This window comes from Lithobates pipiens, unplaced genomic scaffold (assembly GCF_037356315.1).
Source record: "Lithobates pipiens isolate NorthernLeopardFrog02 unplaced genomic scaffold, aLitPip1_a1.2 Scaffold_19, whole genome shotgun sequence".
Classification (NCBI taxonomy): domain Eukaryota; kingdom Metazoa; phylum Chordata; class Amphibia; order Anura; family Ranidae; genus Lithobates; species Lithobates pipiens.
In genome coordinates, this window is record NW_027507764.1 from 34,351,431 (window position 1) to 34,372,208 (window position 20,778).

General features: G+C 41.0%; 1 protein-coding gene across 20 annotated transcripts in view; it reads right to left on the minus strand.

The window, feature by feature from the left end:
* Window positions 1-20,778, minus strand: part of OBSCN (obscurin, cytoskeletal calmodulin and titin-interacting RhoGEF) — a 705,115-nt gene that overhangs the window by 282,265 nt on the left and 402,072 nt on the right. For all 20 annotated transcript variants that reach the window (XM_077490633.1, XM_077490622.1, XM_077490628.1 and 17 more), the window contains 6 exons: window positions 16,147-16,268; window positions 12,895-13,092; window positions 8,635-8,679; window positions 6,608-6,703; window positions 4,177-4,395; window positions 1,772-1,841 (listed from right to left, as the gene is read on the minus strand). In XM_077490633.1, coding sequence (XP_077346759.1) covers window positions 1,772-1,841; window positions 4,177-4,395; window positions 6,608-6,703; window positions 8,635-8,679; window positions 12,895-13,092; window positions 16,147-16,268 — 750 coding nt within the window. The remainder of the gene's footprint in view (window positions 1-1,771; window positions 1,842-4,176; window positions 4,396-6,607; window positions 6,704-8,634; window positions 8,680-12,894; window positions 13,093-16,146; window positions 16,269-20,778) is intronic.

Sequence of the window (20,778 nt, forward strand, 5' to 3'; positions counted from 1 at the left end):
AAATCCAAAAATTCAAAATAATAACTAACTAATAATAACTATTCAATTATAGGTATTGGAATCTCCTTTCAAATTTGGCTGTTAGTGAACGTAATGAATACGAATTTATCTGAAGGTTTAACTAAATTAACTAATAATAACTATTAAATTATAGGTATTGGAATCTCCTTTCAAATTTGGCTGTTACCCTGTTTCCCCGAAAATAAGACCTAGCGTGATTGTCTGCAATATAAGCCCTACCCCCCAAATAAGCCATAGTTAAAGTCCTTGTAGGTCTTAGTTTCAGGGTAGGGCTTTGTTTCAGGGAAACAGGGTAGGGCTTATTTGGGGGGGGGGGGGGGGTAGGGCTTATATTGCAGCCATCACCGACAATCACGCTAGGTCTTATTTTGGGGGAAACAGGGTAGTGAACATAATGAATACGAATTTATCTGAAGGTTACGATTTACCTAAAACAACGAATGCCGCATCTAATCAAATGGAACATAACGAATTATTAACAATAAATAATAATAATAATAAAAAGTCATTTGTTACGTTTCATTCGTTTAGATGCGGCATTCATAATTTCCGCTAATTCGTAACTTCAGATAAATTTGTATTCATTACGTTCACTAACAGCCAAATTTGAAAGGAAATTCCAATACCTACCCTGTTTCCCCCGAAAATAAGACCTAGCGTGATTGTCGGTGATGGCTGCAATATAAGCCCTACCCCCCAAATAAGCCATAGTTAAAGTCCTTGTAGGTCTTAGTTTCAGGGTAGGGCTTTGTTTCAGGGAAACAGGGTAGGGCTTATTTGGGGGGGTAGGGCTTATATTGCAGCCATCACCGACAATCACGCTAGGTCTTATTTTCTGGGGAAACAGGGTATAATTTAATAGTTTAGTAATAGTTATTATTAGTTAGTTATTATTTCAGATTTTTTCGAATTTTTTTGTTCTCATTTTTTGATTTTCGTTCTTTTTGAATTTTCGGATTTTCATTCTCATTTTCGGATTTTCGATGTTTCCGAAATTTAGAATTTCGGAAATTTCGAATTTGTGAATTTGCACATTTTTAGAATATTCAAATTTCCGAATATTCGGAAACATTTGTTAAACAGGTTTTTGTTAATTTGTCTAAATTCGTTAAAAAATACGAATTCGGAAGGAAATGATTTTCAGATGTCTAGTGCGGAGGGCAGGACTTCCTTCTCCTTCCCTTCATCATACCTATCCCCCCCCCCCCCCCCAAAAAAATAAAAAAATAAAATGAATATAATGAATACGTTATTTTAGCAGAAAGCAGGTTTTGCATAAAATATATGTGTATTCTAGAAAAGATAAAGGAAACTATATTCCAGTATGTATTCTTAACTCACAAAAGTCCTCTCTAATGCTCTCATCCTCCTCCAAATATCCAAATTCCTTTTATTTTGCTGCTGTGATCTCACTTCCTATTAGAGGGTGGCTACGATTGTTGTCCATGGTCCTACTACCCTGTTTCCCCGAAAATAAGACCTAGCGTGATTGTCGGTGATGGCTGCAATATAAGCCCTACCCCCCAAATAAGCCCTAGTTAAAGTCCTTGTAGGTCTTAGTTTCAGGATAGGGCTTTCGTTTCAGGGAAACAGGGTAGGGCTTATTTGGGGGGTAGGGCTTATATTGCAGCCATCACCGACAATCATGCTAGGTCTTATTTTCGGGGAAAACAGGGTATATGTGTGTGTGTATGGCGTACCGCCCCAATCCCACGGAAAACAAAGTCCTGGGTCTTATTCCCGTACTCACCCGGGTACAGCGCTCTTCAATACGTCCTTCGCGATTTTATCTGCTTTCTCCAGGAGCTGTGCTTCTTTCTCTATAAAAATGAGACGTAATTAAATATTACAAATTACAAACTCTAACAGAAGGAGTCGCATGTCCATGTGTTTATTTGGGTGAAACTTTCATATTTAAAACTTAACTGCAGACAATTTCCCCCTCCATAACGGGGGGCGTTATGGATAGAGAGGGAAAGAGTAAAAATTTCTTTCAGATTTTAATTACTGGAAGAAAAAAAAAACTGAGTGCCAAATGAGGACTCAACAGAGTGTCAGATATTTTATGGATCTTCTTTATTGTAGGAAAATAGAAACGCTTTTCAGGGTTTCACTGCTACTTCATCAGGACTGGTCACAAAACATTATAAAGCACAATAAGAATAGAACCTAAAACATTTGATGATACAGTGGATGCGAATTAAAAATCAAAATCAAAATTAAATTGTAATTTGCATCTATCATCAGATATTTTAGATACTTTTGTTGCTGTGGTTACCTTAGCCCTGAAGAAAGGACGGAGGGGGGGGGGGGGGGGTGGTTGTCTGATGTTGGTACATGTTGGTATTTTCCCATAAATAAATAAAGCGGATCTGTAACATCTAAAACTTCAACTTTTTTGTGCTGCTCCGCCTTTCTTTCATCTTAAGCCCCATACACACTATCAGATTTTCTGCAGATTTTTCCCTTCAGATTTACCAAAACCATGTAGTGAAGGGCCTGCCTGATTGCATACAAATTGAAACTCCTAAGGATTGACCTCATATTATATGGTTTTGGTAAATCTGAAGGAAAGAATCAGCAGAAAATCTGATAGTGTGTATGGGGCTTAAGAGTACACCTATAGTTACAAAACCACCATCCTAGAACCTGTGAGCAGCTTTCTGCAACTGTTTTAATAGCAATTTGTAATACTAAGGCCGCGTACACACGGGCGGACTGTCTGCCCAACTAAGTCCGTCAGACAATCCGACGGACAGTCCGTCCTACTTTCGAATGAACGGACTTGACCACACACGATGAACAGACAGTCCGCCGAAAGCTTGCGCGATGACGTGTACAGCACGTACGACGGGACTAGAAATACGACGTCCAATACACTGCAATGCAACCTTCCGCCGTGTAAATCCTTTCTGAGCATGCGCCATACTTAGTCCGTCGAACTAGCCTACTCACGAGCGGACTGTCCGCTGAAACCAAGTTTGGACGGACAATATTACGGAAATTCCGAAAGACTTAGTCCGCCAGACTGTCCGCTGAAAAAGTCCGCTGAAGCCCACACACGAGCGGATTGTCCGCTGAAACAAGTCCGTCAGACAGTCCGCCCGTGTGTATGCGGCCTAAGGGATGAATGTATAAAACATTTGGATAGTCGTTCATTCATCGAAACTGCACGTAAATTCATTTTATGCGAATGGGACAAAATCAACGTTCTCAGGCTAAGTGAAGTGTGAATGAGGAAAATACAACATTATGGCCACTAGAGGGGGCATCCCTATTTCCTATGATAGTTATAGCCATCTAGTGGCCATAGTGCATTATTTTCCCCTTTTATTTATTACAGGTACTTATATAGTGCCATTAATTTATGTAGTGCATTACATATATCTGTACAATGCACATTCACATCAGCCCTGCCCTCAAGGTGTTTACAATCTAAGGTCCCCTAACTCACATTCATACACACACTAGGGTCAATTTAGACAGGATCCAATTAACCTACCAGCATGTCTTTGGAGTGTGGGAGGAAACTGGTGTACCCGGAGGAAAACCCATGCAGTCACAAGGAGAACATGCAAATTCCAGGCAGGTAGTGCCATGGTTGGGATTTGAACTGACAACCCTAGTGCTGCTAGGCAGAAGTGATAACCACTTAGCTACTGAACTGCCCATATTTACATATTCGATCTACAGAGAATATAGTCTGAGAACATTTGAATTTTATTTTTTATTTTTATAAATACACCCCTATGCATAATAAAAACTGTACAGATCAGAGATCCAGACGAAGCTCCATCTACTACATACCTCTAGATTTTTTTCCCATGGGCAAGGCCAGGACAAGGGGTGGGTAGGAGTGCCAGCTTCCCCAGGAGCAGTGAAGCAAAGGGGCAAAGAATGGACCCAGGGTGATAGAGCATATATTAACAGTGGGGGGCGCAATTCTGGATCCTTGCCCTGGGCACTGGACAACCCTGTCCCGGTACTGCCCATAGGGTAGATTTTAGTTCACACTGGAAATTCGAGTTGCGGTTGACACAGACAGTATAAAAACTATTGTCAGTAGTTTGTGTCCCCATTAGACATATGTATTTCCTACCACTTCCTGTAAAGCAAAAGATGCTAGACGTGTGTATGCTGGACTTTGAAGCTTACCGTCTAAGACTTCAACAGATGCAGAGCAGATGGACTGGCCGACTTTATTAGTGGCGATGCAAGTATACGTCCCGGAGAACTCAGTGCCGACGTCCAGCAGGATGAGACTGTGGTGCCTGTTGGAGCTGGCCACCTTGTAGCCTGGGGTGTCCGGCTTGATCCATAGAACGTCTTCCGGAGACTCCTCCTTCAACCAGGTGATGGTTGGGGACGGGATTCCTGACGTGGCCGAACAATACAGAAATTAGCACGCTGGCGCAAAGCCCTACAAGTGTGAAAATGTTCTATGTGCAACATCCCTCACTTCCTTAAAGTGGACCTGTCATTAGATACTGTATATGGTACATTTAATATAAATATAATATCAAATATTATTGATGATATATTAATAAATATATCAAACTGGATGAGGATACCATATCATTAACTGGGTGAGGATACCATGTCCCCAACTGGACGAGGATACCATATTATTAACTGGATGAGGATACTATATCATTAACTGGGCGAAGATACCATATCCCCAACTGGATAAGGATACCATATCCCCAATTGGATGAGGCTACTATGTTCCCAACTGGATGACGATACCATGTCTACAACTGGATGACAATACCATATTACCAACTGTATGAGGATACCATATCATTAACTGGATGAGGATACCATGCCCCCAACTGGATGAGGCTACCATGTCCCCAACTGAATGAGGATACCATGCCCCCAACTGGATGGATACCATGTCCCCAACTGGATGGATACCATGTCCCCAACTGGATAAGGATACCATGTCCCCAACTGGATGAGGCTACCATGTCCCCAACTGAATGAGGATACCATGCCCCTAACTGGATGGATACCATGTCCCCAACTGGATGGATACCATGTCCCCAACTGGATGAGAATAGTACCGTATATCACCAAACTGGATGAGAATACAATATTACCAACTGGATGAGAATACTATATCACCAACTGGATGAGGATACCATATTACCAGATAGATGGGGGTACCATATCACCAACTGGTTGAGGATACCATATCATTAACCGAACAAGGATACCATATCATTAACCGAACAAGGATACCATATCCTCAACTAGATGAGGATATCATATCACAAACTGGATGAGGATATCAGTCCCCAACTGGATGAGGAATGGATACCATGTCCCCAACTGGATGATGATACCGTATCACCAAATCACAAAATCATTAGTAAGACCTCATCTGGAATATGCAGTTCAGTTTTGGGCACCAGTTCTCAAAAAGTATATCTGGGAACTGGAGAAAGTGCAGAGAAGGGCAACCAAACTGATAAGAGGCATGGAGGAGCTCAGCTCTGAGGAAAGATTAGAGGAACTGAATTTATTCACTCTTGATAAGAAGAGATTAAGGGGGATAAGACCAACATGTACAAATATATAAGGGGTCCATATAGTGAACTTGGTGTTGAGTTATTCACTTTAGGCCGCGTACACACGCGGGGACTGTTCGCCCAACTTTGTCCGCTGAACAGTGTTTCGGCGGACAGTCCGCCCGTGTGTGGGCTTTCAGCGGACAGTTTCAGCGAACAGTCTGCTGAACAAAGTTTTTCGGAATTTCCGAAAAACTGTCCGCTGAAACTTGGTTTCAGCGAACAGTCCCCTCGTGTGTAGGCTTGTTCCGCGCATGCTCAGAAAGGATTTACACGCCGAAAGTTGTAATGCAGTGTATATGACGTTGTATTTTCCGTCCCGTCGTACGTGCCGTTCACGTCATCGCGCACGGTTTCAGCAAACTGTTCGTTCGTCGTGTGTGGGCAAGTCCGTCCATGCTAATTTTGAGCGGACTGTTTGCTGAAACTGTTTGACGGACAAAGTTGAGCGAACAGTCCCCGCGTGTGTACGCGGCCTTACAGTCAACAAAGAGGACAAGGGGCACTCTTTACGTCTAGAGGAGAAGAGATTTCATCTCCAAATACGGAAAGGTTTCTTCACAGTAAGAGCTGTGAAAATGTGGAATAGACTCCCTCCAGAGGTGGTTCTGGCCAGCTCAGTGGATTGCTTTAAGAAAGGCCTGGATTATTTACTAAATGTACATAATATAACGGAGTACTAACATTTATAGGTAAAGTTGACCCAGGGAAAATCCGATTGCCTCTCGGGGGATCAGGAAGGAATTTTTTGCCCTGCTTTAACAAATTGGATCATGCTCTGCTGGTGTTTTTTCGCCTTCCTCTGGATCAACTGTGGGTATAGAATTGGGTATTTGAACTGGATGGACTTGTGTCTTTTTTCAACCTGACTAACTATGTAACTATATAACCAACCGGATGTGGATACCATATTATCAACTGGCTGGATCTGGTGACCTCCATATCTGTGGTTATATTTAGGCATTTACTTAGAATCCTTTTTATAATATTGTAAATAGTTCCCTGTATTTTACCTTCAATCTTGACAGAGAGTGTGATACTGGATCCCTTCATCACTTTTTTGTTGGTGAATCTCTCCAGGAACATGGGGGGAATCGGCTTTTCTGAACCTGCAAAAACCAATAATTTAAAGCGTACAAGTAGGCCAGAAGTTGACATCTGAACGCAGATATTTTGCAAGGCTTTTTAACCAGTTACCTTTAGGCTAAGTTCACACAATACAGGTGCAATGCTGCCTTACGCACGAGAAACACTCAAAAGAAACCCCTGACCCTTTTTTAAAATCGGGCCACACCGAACTGCTTTGGGAATGCGACACCATGTGGTTTGGTGTGGGTGATAGCAGAGGTGTGGGGGTGTCAACAACAATAAATGATACCTCCATGCATCTGCTAAAGGGAAACATATTTCTGTGCGTTTTTTGAGAAAATGCTTGATTTCGTGCATGTTCCCAATACGCACCTAACCTCATATTCCTTATAAAAGTCATTTTTACCTTTCCACTATGGCTTTATTTTGTAAAATTTAACATAAAAAAGTAATATATAGATTAGAAAGTTTTTTTTTTTTTTTTTTTTTTGCCAATATTGAAATCTATTAATAAAGATAAAAATAAAAAGTGTTTTTTCTTTTCTATTTTGTCCAGTGTTAGTATTACGAAAAAGTCCCTTTAGAATGTAAGCTCTACGAGCAGGGCCCTCCTGTACCTATTGTACTGTAATTGTGTTGTCCCCCCTATACATTGTAAAGCGCTGCGTAAACTGTTGGCGCTATATAAATCGTTAATAATAATAATAATAATAATAGTAATAATAATAATTTACTGTCAATAAAAAAAATATACATTTAATTCTATAATTTATCCTGTCTAAAAATACAGCATTTAAAGGTTAAAAAAAATATGAAGCAAAAAAAAAAAAGAATGGTAAAAATAAATAAACAGCATAAAAACAAAACAGGGGGAGAAAAGGAAGATGGGCTTAATTAGGGCTGATTATGATTAACTAAGGCTTATTAAGGGGTTAAATAGGAATACATTTTGTTTGAATTTTTTTTTTTTCTACTCTTGTTTTCATTAATATCACGTGCAGATGAAAGGTCACACTTTTGATTTAAATAATAATAAATTACCGGTACTAAATACACAGAAACCGATGACAGATAAGGCTATCCTCTAAACAACAATACTGGGATGATGCCTGTAGCTGCAGGTATCATCCATGTATACCCACTCTGAAGTGGTTATAGGAGCTTTTGTCAAACACTGGACCTAGGCTTTGTAAATAAGAATAAAAAATACATTGACCTTTTGACATATTTGACCCATGGCATGTAGGACACTACAATGCCATCCAGGTTTTGGAGTTAGGAAATGTTTACCTTCAAGGGTTATTAAAGGGTTATGCCTAATGTCTAGTAAACTTTCTAAATAAAATGGCAACATCACGAACTGGAAGTGGGACTTCACCCTGCGGAAAGCACTATATCTACATTACAAGAAAACCAGATCAACATTCAGCTTTCCTTTGAACACTTAATGTCAGAAGTCCTGTTCTAGGAGGAAATTGTGGACCAGCTATAACAGAAGCTAACTGATTTTTTTATTACCTTATACTAACTATTGGCATTGTTAATTTGCTAGGAAAGGCTAGTTAGTGTGTGTGTGTGTGTGTGTGTGTGTTTGTGGCACTCTGTATTGTTTTCCTACAGCTGTAAGTGGTATGCACAGTAGTTAGGCAATTTTGAGTGTACCCTTACTGCATACTATCTAATGGCATTGTTAATTTGCTAGGAAAGGCTAGTTAGTGTGTGTATGTGTGTGTATGCATGTATGTGACATTGTATGGGACATTGTATGTCCTGTATTTTTTTTTTTTTACAACCGTAAGTAGTTTTTATATGCAACATTCTTGTTTTGTAAAAGCACACCAATATACAACGCGGTATTACTTTTCATCGCTTTACCGCATTAAGATATTAGGTCATAAAACATCTATCTCTGTATTCATCACGAATGTCATGATAAACCAAGATGGCTGACCTGCGGCACCTTCTGTGGATTTCTCCTTGTGAAGTTCCCCGGGCCCTGAAATAAAGAGATGATGAAACACTGAGCATTAGATATGTAGGCAATACACCAGAATTTATTGGGTCAGATTCCAGAAAAGTCAGCAGGCTGTATATAACATAACAGACGTTGTTTTTATCCCAGCCTCTCCACTGGGAAGAGGAAGGTCTTTCATGTGTTGGCCTTTAGTAATTCTTTATGCGGAGAGTGAGCAGTAAAAAACATTACTGAATAATACATGGCCGGAACAGTCAGCACTGACGATGGAGAAAGACAATTAAATCACTTTCTGTTCTCAGAAGGACAGTCTTCAATGTATATATAGATTATTGTTCTCAGCGGAAACAAAGGTCGGCTCCAGGGAGCTCAAGATTGTACAGAAGATTTTCTCTATGATTTTACTTAAACCAGTATATAATGTGTTACAAAATCAATGTGAATTCCGACGGATGTTAGTTGTACAGTGGAAAATCTGGGAATTTACCCAATTACGATATAAACACCAATAAAAACTTGATGGAGGTTTTGATTCTTCCCCAAGCTACTAATAAGGGCTTTCATTGCTGTTGGTGCCCCTAAAAGAGAGGTTTCTTGTTTTCCTATTGGAAGATATTTATGCTCTTCCTTCCTTTTTTGTCCATCACTTTCTGTCCCGACTAAAAAGGTTTATTTAGAGCAGCCTTTCTCCACCTTTTTTACCCCAGAGGAACCCTTAAAATCATTTTCAGGTCTTGAGGAACCCCAACCAACACTATTGGGAGCCAGTCACAGGCATAACTAGAACCCCCAGGCCCCCCTGGTGCAAGAAACCGTCAAGGGCCCCCCTGCCCCCCCGAGCCTGGGGCCCTTCTCACCAATCCCAGTGGTGGAATGCCAGGGCTTGGTTGCAAGTGAAAACTTTGCGACCCTGGTAGTTCCACCACTGGTGTCAGTAATTTTTTTATTTTATTTTATTTTTTTATTACTTTTTTACAATTTTTGTTTATTATTTGTTATCATTTGTTAATTTTATATATATATATATATATATATATATATATATATATATATATATATATATATATAAACAAATAATAAAAAAAATGGTAAAAAAGTATATATATAAAATGATAACAAATACATTTTAACAAATTTTTTGCAATTCATTTTTTTTTAATTATATATTTTTAAATTTTTTTAGGAGCCCCGGGGGCTTTGGTGAGATATCAGGAGGCTAAATAGACCTCTGATGTTTCACCTTTGAGACAGAATAAGGAGATGTAGGACGCAGCCCTCCATCTTCATCTCTGCAGCCTCAGCTGCACAGAATGAATGGACAGGAATAGCTCTGTACAGAGCTTCCCATTCATTCACAAACTGAAGCATAGTAAACTCAAACAAATCCCCTGTATGTCTCTCTCTACAGCAGCTGAAAGCTGGCTTCTTCTCCTCTCCCTCCCATTGGCTTTTGGCTGCTGCAGAGAGAGCCATACAGGGGATCAGTTCCATTTATGGCCCCCTGCTACACTGACCACCTTCCCTGTGCACCAAATGCTTCCCACTGCTGTCCAGGCCCCCCTGTGTGCGCCCCCCCCCACCCCACAGTGATGCTGGCTTCCCTCCCCTCCTTCCTGCTGGCATCTGCAAGCACACAAAAGAATCCGTCAAAATAGAGAGTGGGGTAAGTATGGTAAATGTAATATTTATCAGCCCCTTCCTTTCCTGAATGAACACAATGAGTGATAGATGCTGATCACTCACTGTGTTCATTCATAACTGAAGCATTATCTGTATGGGGCCCCATGTCAGGCTATCTGTATGGGGTCCTGTAGTTATCTAACAGCAGCCCTGGACTCCATCCTTTGATCTCAATAGATCAAAGACTGATGTCCAGTGTGCACGACACCTAAAGAAGTCAAGAATCATAATGAGTTCAGCTGAGTTAGTGGGAAGAAAGCAATACCCAAGGATCGGGAATCCTGCATGAAATGTGCATGACGAAAAAATTTGCTTCATTTCGTTTTGATTCGTTAATCTAGTTACAGTATTTAATTTAGTTGAATCTGGTTGATTCGCTGATTTTTGTATTCGGAATTCGTTTTATGTCTTTTTCGGATTTACTGATTTTTTCAATTCATAACGTCCGAGTCGATAAATTTTTGAATCGCCCGAATCGAAAACTTTAGATGTTTTGTTTTTTTCAATTTGAATGTGGCAAAGTGAACACAAAAAAAAAAAAAAAACGTCATCAAATGATTACAATGATTCTTTAAATCACCTTTTGTTCAACTAAAACAGCAATTATTTCAAAATGGTACTCTAATAATTACACACAATCTTTGATTTCAGAAACAAGTTTACAGTTCAAATTCGACCTTAAACTCGATGTAAAATTCGATTTGAATTTCAATTCGAATTTCAGAAATTCGAATGAATTTTGTTTCGTTATCTGGAGCATTCGGTGAAATTTGTTTATACTGTAATTCGGGTGTTCGGATATATATATATACAGTGGTGTGAAAAAGTGTTTGCCCCCTTCCTCATTTCCTGTTCCTTTGCATGTTTGTCACACTTAAGTGTTTCGGAACATCAAACCAATTTAAACAATAGTCAAGGACAACACAAGTAAACACAAAATGCAATTTGTAAATGAAGGTGTTTATTATTAAAGGTGAAAAAAAATCCAAACCATCATGGCCCTGTGTGAAAAAGTGATTGCCCCCCTTGTTAAAACATACTATAACTGTGGTTGTCCACACCTGAGTTCAATTTCTCTAGCCACACCCAGGCCTGATTATTGCCACACCTGTTCACAATCAAGGCATCACTTAAATAGGAGCTGCTTGACACAGTAAGGTCCACCAGAAGATCCTTAAAAGCTACACATCATGCCGAGACCCAAAGAAATTCAGGAACAATTGAGAAAGAAAGTAATTGAGATCTATCAGTCTGGAAAGGGTTATAAAGCCATTTCCAAAGCTTTGGGAATCCAGCGAACCACAGTGAGAGCCATTATCCACAAATGGCGAAGACATGGAACAGTGGTGAACCTTCCCAGGAGTGGCCGGCCGCCCAAAATTATCCCAAGAGCGCAGCGACGACTCATCCAAGAGGTCACAAAAGACCCCACAACAACGTCCAAGGAACTGCAGGCCTCACTTGCCTCAGTTAAGGTCAGCGTTCATGCCTCCACCATCAGGAAAAGACTGGGCAAAAATGGCCTGCATGGCAGAGTTCCAAGGAGAAAACCACTGCTGAGCAAAAAGAACATCAAAGCTCGTCTCAATTTCTCCACAACACATCTTGATGATCCCCAAGACTTTTGGGACAACATTCTGTGGACCGATGAGACAAAAGTGGAACTCTTTGGAAGGTGTGTGTCCAAGTATATCTGGCGTAGAAGGAACACTGCATTTCATAAAAAGAACATTATACCAAAAGTAAAATATGGTGGTGGTAGTGTGATGATCTGGGGCTGTTTTGCTGCTTCAGGACCTGGAAGACTTGCCGTGATAAAAGGAACTATGAATTCTGCTGTCTACCAAGAGATCCTGAAGGAGAATGTCCGACCATCTGTTTGTGTACTCAAGCTGAAACGAACTTGGGTTCTGCAGCAGGACAATGATCCTAAACACACCAGCAAGTCCACCACCGAATGGCTGAAGAAAAACAAAATGAAGACTTTGGAGTGGCCTAGCCAAAGTCCTGACCTGAATCCTATTGAGATGTTGTGGTATGACCTTAAAAAGGCCGTTCATGCTCGAAAACCCTCTAATGTAACTGAATTAGGACAATTCTGCAAAGATGAGTGGGCCAAAATTCCTCCAGGACGCTGTAAAAGCCTCATTGCACGTTATCGCAAACGCTTGGTTGCAGTTGTTGTTGCTAAGGGTGGCCCAACCAGTTATTAGGTTTAGGGGGCAATCACTTTTTCACACAGGGCCATGATGGTTTGGATTTTTTTTCACCTTTAATAATAAACACCTTCATTTACAAATTGCATTTTGTGTTTACTTGTGTTGTCCTTGACTATTGTTTAAATTGGTTTGATGTTCCGAAACACTTAAGTGTGACAAACATGCAAAGGAACAGGAAATGAGGAAGGGGGCAAACACTTTTTCACACCACTGTATATATATATATCCGAATAATGAAAAATTTGCCCGAATATTTATTCGGAAAGAAAAGAACCGCACATGCCTAATCGGGAAATGTGGCAAAGACTGGCGATGCACGCCTGTGAGATATACATACCTTTCACCGTCAGTCTGGCGGAGGAGTACGCAGAACCAGAGGAATTACTGATGTACGTAGAATATTCTCCGGCATCTTCTTTGGTCACGTTGAGGATCTCCAGTGAGCGCACCTTCCTCTTATTGGTCATTAGTAGCCGGTCAGAGGCGTGGATAGGCTGTCCGTCCTTAAACCAGTGCACACGAGGGCGTGGGATTCCTGAAATACGGACGTACGTGACATTTATCAATGGAATCAAACCACACACGCCAAAAGCAGAAATAATTTTTTACGTTACTTAAATTTTATGTACTTATCATCAATACTTATATTTTATGTACTTATCAATATTTATATTTTATGTACTTATCATCAATACTTATATTTTATGTACTTCTCATTAATACTTATATTTTATGTACTTCTCATTAATACTTATATTTTATGTACTTATCAATACTTATATTTTATGTACTTCTCATTAATACTTATATTTTATGTACTTATCATCAATACTTATATTTTATGTATTTATCAATACTTATATTTTATGTACTTCTCATTAATACTTATATTTTATGTACTTATCATTAATACTTATATTTTATGTACTTATCAATACTTATATTTTATGTACTTATCATTAATACTTATATTTTATGTACTTATCATCAATACTTATATTTTATGTACTTATCAATACTTATATTTTATGTACTTACCTTCAATACAAAGGAAGAGTCCATTACACACATGACACGGATAGCTTGTATCAGTGTGGGAACGCGTGTTTTCCCGCACCTCATAAAAACACTCAAACTTTTGCGGAAGTGCGGGTGACAATGCAGGGCGCTTCAATACCGGGCACTTTCACCCCCCTCCTGCCCAGGACAATTTTCAGCTTTCAGCGCCGTCGCACTTTGAATGAGAATTGCGCGGTCATGCTACACTGTACCCAAACAAAGTTTTTATCATTTTCTTCCCACAAATAGAGATTTCTTTTGGTGGTATTTGATCACCTCTGAGATTTTTATTTTTTACTAAACAAACAGTTTTTCTTCGTTTCTGTTATAAAATTTTGTTTTCTTCTTCACTGATGGGCACTGATGAGGAGGCACTAATAATTAGAATTGATGGGCAGCACTGATATGGAGCACTGATGGGCATCAGAATTTCGGAAATTCATAAAATGTAAATTCGTAAATTGTAAATTCGTAAATTGTAAATTCGTAAATTAGAAATTGGAAATTCGTAAATTGTAAATTGTACATTTCGGAAATTCGAAATTCAGAAATTCGGAAAGTCGATAAAATTCGGAAAATGGAAATTCGGAAATTGGAAATTCAGAAATTTCAAAAATTCGGAAGTTCAAAATTTGAAAATGTGAAATTCGGAAATGAGAAAATTAGAAAATTTGGAAATCTGAAAATTCGAAATGCCAAAATTCATGTTTTCAGATTTCAGAATTTCCGTATGTTCTAATTTTTTGAATTTCCAAATTTCCAAAAAAAGCAAAAAAAAAAAATTCATGAAACGAAAACCAACAAATTTTTTGTCAGTGCACACGTCTAGTTGCAGTGTATTGCATTAAAATATTTTTGGGTACGTCCAATTTTTTCATTTCTGTTATAAAAAAATGTCTTCTTCTTCACTGATGGGCACTGATGAGGTGGCAGTGATGGACACTGATGAGGAGGCACTAATAATTAGAATTGATGGGCACTGATATGCAGCACTGATGGGCATCATAATTTCGGAAATTCGTAAATGTAAATTGTAAATTGTCAATTGTAAATTGTAAATTCATAAATTGTAAATTCGGAAATTAGAAATTCGTAAATTGTAAATTGTGCATTTCAGAAATTTGAAATTCAGAAATTCGGAAAGTCGAAAAAAAAACAGAAATTGGAAAATTCAAAAATGCGAAAATTTGGAAATTAGAAAATTAGAAAATTAGAAAATCTGAAAATTAGAAATGTTTTCAGATTTCAGAATTTCCGTATTTTCAAATTTTTGAAATTTCCAAAAAAAGCAAAAAAAAAAAATGAATGAAACGAAAACTAACACATTTTTTTGTCAGTGCACTGTCTAGTTTCAGTGCATTGCATTAAAATATTTTGGGGTACGTACAATTTTCGGGATGATTTAATATCGTGCATTAACCACACAAATGTAAATCATTCACGGAACGTACAAAAAATGCGTATCTCGCTTGCGGTTGCAGCCATTGTTAACAAGGACCAAGCAGACACACGTTTTTTTGCGCATGTTAAAATGCATGAAAACACGCGGTTTTAAAACACACAAAGCTCATCTCCCTAAATGGTACATAAGTGACTGGCTCGTTTGGCACACATAGGGCAGCCCATTGAACTGAATAGGTTGCACTATGCATGTAGCATCAAAAACGCGTGGATTGGAAGACATGCAAAAATGCGTGTTGATAGGACACTAGCTATGATCTCAGCCTTGGGGCGCTTTCACACTGATCTGCTGGAAAAACGCGATTTTGCCGCATTTTCCATTGCTTTCAAAGGGAGGGTGTGTTTTCTTTTCTTTTTCAAAGATTTTATTCAGATTTTTCAAATAAAAATAAATACATTTCATTATATAAATATACAAATAATGAAATTCATTAAAAAGTACAGCAAGGGCACCATACCAAATACATTTTTCCACTGAAAAAAAAATATATAAGTCCAGTTCAGAAGTATATTTTTTCAATATTTGCAAGTAAAATAAAAAACATTAATATGGAAATCTAATAGGTATATTTCCATTTGGTTACTATTTATTAGACATGTGTACTGCCAAAATATGTGTTCGTTTTCGTTTCATTCAATTTTTTTTGTTTATTTTTTTTCATTATTCGGGTCATTCGTTATAATCAAAATTCGTTATTTAGAATAAATTCATAAATTTGAAAATTCTAAATCATAAAATTGGGAAATACGAAAATTGAGAAATTCGGAAATCTGAGAATTCGAAGATTCGGAAATTCGAAAATTTGCAAATTTGAAAATGTGAAAATTCGGAAATGTGAAAATTCAGAAATGTGAAAATTCGGAAATTTGGAGTTTCAGAAATTGAAAAATTTGGAAAATTGGAAAATAACTAATTTGTCTAGATTCGTTATAAAATTAAATTCAGAACTAAACGAATTTCACATGTCTAGACAAAAATACAAATCCTTTGGAAGGTAACAAAGCCCCCCCAGCTTTAATAAAAAAAATAAAAAAAAAGTACATTTTAATGACATCGTAGAATTATTACCTTTCACTTTAATCTGGAATTTGGCAATTGGGGTTTCAGGGGCCACCAGGATATCCCGTAGCTCCTCCAGTATTTGTGGCGGCTGATCCTGTTCGGTGGAAGATTCCAAACTTTCCTGTTCCCTGTGTACAAAAGTCACCCAGAGAGATTAGCACGATACACTCAGGATGTGTCCAGATCTAATTAGAAGAGATTATTTCCCCTTCATGTTAAACCCCCAAAATACACCGGGGTAGAGCATTTACTCAGCTTTGTGAACAGGACTGCTAGAAATAATGGGGCCCCATACAACTTACCTGATAGAGCGCCCCCCCCCCCCCCCCCCAGGCGAAAGAGACAGAGACCTGGGCTCCGTGTCTGAATGGACAAGCTGTGACTTGGCTCTGGGTGCCCCCCATAGGAAGCTGCTTGCTGTGGGGGGCACTCCACAGGAGGGAGGGGCCAGGAGCAGCGAAGAGGGACCTGAGAAGAGGAGGATCCGGGCTGCTCTGTGCAAAACCATTACACAGGGCAGGTAAGTATAACATGTTTGTTATTTTTAGAGAAAAAAAAAAGGAGACTTTACAATTAATTTAAGGTAGAGCTTTTTTAAAAAAAAAAAAAAAAATCTGCGATTTAAAAAAAAAAACTTGATTCGAATCGAGTTTTTTTTTGATGGACACCGCGCCGGTCCTGAGGAGCTGCAGGCAGGAGCTTTTAGGCGTGGCCACGGCTTCGGCCTAGTACGTGGACTAGCCTAAAAACTACTGCCTGCAGCACCTCAGGACCGGCGCGGTGGTGAAAAAAAAATCTAAAAAAATAGATTTGCTTAAATTTTGAATCGATTTGACCTCTCAACTCGATTAAAAAAACGCAATATTTTTTACTTTTTGCTATAATACATATCTCCCAAAAATCAAAAAAAAAAAAAATTTCCCCTCAGTTTAGGCCGATACGTATTCTACATATTTTTGGTAAAAAAAAAAAAAACGCAATAAGCGTTTATTGATTCGTTTGCACAAAATTTATAGCGCCTACAAAATAAAGGATAGTTTTATGGCATTTTTATTAATTATTATTTTTTTTTTACTAGTAATGGGGGCTATCAGCGATTTTTATCGTGACCCCGACATTATGGCGGACACATTGGACAATTTTGACACATTTTTGGGACCATTGCCATTAATACAGCGATCAATGCTATAACATTGCATTGATTAGTGTAAAAATGTCACTGGCAGTGAAGGGGTTAACCACTAGGGGGCTAGGGAGGGGTTACGTGTGTCCTGGGAAGTGTTTCTAACTGTCTGGGAGATGGGCTTATTATAAAAAAAATGTATCACTAATGGCGGCGATCTGCGATTTTTATCGGGACTGCGTCATTACGGCGGACACATCGGACACTTTTGACACTATTTTGGGACCATTGTCATTTATACAGCGATCGGTTCTATAAAAATGCACTGATTACTGTGTAAATGTCACCGGCAGGGAAGGGGTTAAACACTAGGGGGCGATCAAGGGGTTATGTGTGTCCTGGGGATTGATTCTAACTGTAGGGGGGATGGGTTACCGATGACAGGGATGACAGGGAGCAGTAGATCTCTGTCATTTTACTAGGCAGAATGGGGGAAACGCCTTGTTTACATAGACATCTCCCCCCGTTCTGCCTCTCCACACCGCAATCGCGGGGGGCCGCCTGTGAACATTGAGTTCCCGGGACCCGCGGGGGGCGCTCCCGATAGGCGGCAAATTTCAAGAGTACCTGTACGCCCATTTGCCTGTCTGTGCCATTCTGCCGATGTATATCTGTGTGCGGCGGTCGGCGAGCGGTTAACTGGTAATTGCGCTGTTATACAGTAACACTGTACCCAATTGAAATATCTATTTTTTTATTTATTTTTTCACACAAATAGAGCTTTCTTATGGTGGTATTTGATGATCACTGGGTTTTTTCTTTTTTATTATATAAATGAAAAAAGACCAATGAATTTGAAAAATAAAAAAATTTTATTTTTTGCTTTCTGCCATCAAACATATCCAATTAAATTTTTTTTAAAGAATCGCATCTCTTCAAAAATTTAGGCCAAAAAATGTATTCTGCTACATGTCTTTGCTAAAAGAGAATCCCAATAAGTATATACTGATTGGTTTGTGTGAAAGTTCTAGCGTCTGCAAACTATGGGATACTTTATATACAGTGGAACCTCGGATTACGAGCATAATCCGTTCCAGGAGAATGCTTGTAATCCAAAGCACTCGCATATCAAAGCGAGTTTCCCCATAGGACTCAATGGAAACTGAGGCCACGTACACACGGGCGGACTGTTCGCCCAACCTTGTCCGCTGAACAGTGTTTGGGCGGACAGTCCGCTCGTGTGTGGGCTTTCAGCGGACAGTTTCAGCGGACAGTTTGACGGACAAAGTCTTTCGGAAATTCCGAAAAACTGTCCGCTGAAACTGTGTTTGAGCGAACAGTCCGCCCGTGTGTAGGCTACTTTCGAAATGAGCAAACTGTTCCCGCTCGGAGGAAGGTCTGCTAATTTCGAGCGCGTGTGAAGGTAGGCGGGCCCCCCACCCTATGTGAATGAGTATGGGGTACAATGTACCCCTACCCATTCACCTGTGAAATAAAGTACAAAAAAAAACACAACACAGAGAAAAAATATTTTATTGCACAGCTCCGGGGGTCTTCCGTCTTCGGGGGTCTTCTCGCCGGACTCCTCCGCTATCTTCGTGTAGCCGCGCTGTGCGGTCACTTATATAGTAACAATGGGGCGGTGTCACATGGTATATGTCACATGGGTTGGTCACATGGGTTGATGTCACATGGGGACTATGACATCGTAAGGGGGCGGGGTCACCATGTGACCAACCCATGTGACATATACCATGTGACACCGCCCCATTGTCACTATATAAGTGACCGCACAGCGCGGCTCTGGCATTCCGGCCGGAGAGAGCGACGTGTCAACATCTCCTGGGGAAGAAGAAGAAGAACAAGAAGAAGAAGAACGGAAGGCGGCGACGGCGACAGCGACAGCGGCGACAGAAGACCGGGCCACCGCCTGTAAAAGAGCTACAAGAAGGCGCGGTGGCCCGGCAGAAGAACCGAAGGCGGCGACAGAAGAACGGAAGGCAGCGGCGACAGAAGACCGGGCCACCGCCTGTAAAAGAGCTATTAGAAGGCGCGGTGGCCCGGCAGAAGAACCGAAGAGGGGGACAAGACCCCCGAAGTCGGGAGAAGAGGCCGGCGGCGGGGAGGAAGAAAGCCGGGCTCCTCCGCTAGTAAAAGAGCTACACGAAGATAGCGGAGGATTCCGGCGAGAAGACCCCCGAAGACGGAAGACCCCCGGAGCTGTGCAATAAAATATTTTTTCTCTGTGTTGTGTTTTTTTTGTGCTTTATTTCACAGGTGAATGGGTAGGGGTACATTGTACCCCATACTCATTCACATAGGGTGGGGGGCCGGTATCCGGGGGCCCCCTTCTTAAAGGGGGCTCCCGGATTCCGATAAGCCCCCCGCCCGCAGACCCCGACAACCAACGGCCAGGGTTGTCGGGAAGAGGCCCTTGTCCTCATCAACATGGGGACATAGTGCTTTGGGGTGGGGGGGCCGCGCGGCCCCCCCTTCCCCAAGGCACCCCCCCATGTTGAGGGCACGCGGCCTGGTACGGCTCAGGAGGGGGGGCACGCTCGCTCGCCCCCCTTTCCTGGCCGGCCGGGTAGCGTGCTCGGACAAGGGTCTGTTGTGGACTTTGGGGGAACCCCCACGCCGATTTTTTTCGGCGTTGGGGTTCCCCTTTAAGTCCATTCCAGGCGGCGGAGCCCACGACGTCTCCTTCGCGGGCCCCGCCTACCTGTACACGCGCTCGAAATGGGCGGATTTGCCTCCGCCTTACGTGGGCGAGTCCGTTCATTTCAAAAGTTGAGCGAACTGTTTGGCAAACAGTTCGCTGAAACAGTCCGCTCAAAAAGTGCCGTGTGTGGCCATGTCCGTCCATGCTAATTTTGAGCGGACTGTTTGCCGAAACTGTTTGACAAACAAAGTTGGGCGAACAGTCCGCCCGTGTGTACGCGGCCTGAGATAATTCGTTCCGCGTTGACTTTTATTGCATGCAATACCGCATGTGGCCAGAGGTGGGGGGGGTCCGGAGTGAGCCTCGGAAATACTCAGGGACAGCACGGCTGAACTAGGAAACCCTCATGCCGCGTACACACGATCAAACAATCCGGTGGAAAAGTCCGGCAAACTCAAGTCCGCCAAACAATCCCCCCGTGTGTAGCCTCCGGCATACATTTTTGACCCGAAAGTACGGCAGACTTAGAATGCCCTGTTGCACACCAATCTATCCGTCGGACTCGCATTTCGGCGAACAATCTGGCCGTGTGTGTGCCAGTCCGCCGTACTTTTGAAATGAGCGGACTTTTCCCGCCCGGAGAAAAGTCCGCTAATTTCGAGCGGGTCTCCAGGTAGGCGGGGCCCGTGAAGGAGACGTCGCTGGCCCCGCCGCCTGGTATGGACTTAAAGGGGAACCCCAATGCTGAAAAAAATTGGCGTGGGGTCCCCCCCAAGTCCACAACAGACCCTTGTCCGAGCACGCTACCTGGCCGGCCAGGAAAGGGGGGCGAGCGAGCGCCTCCTGAGCCATA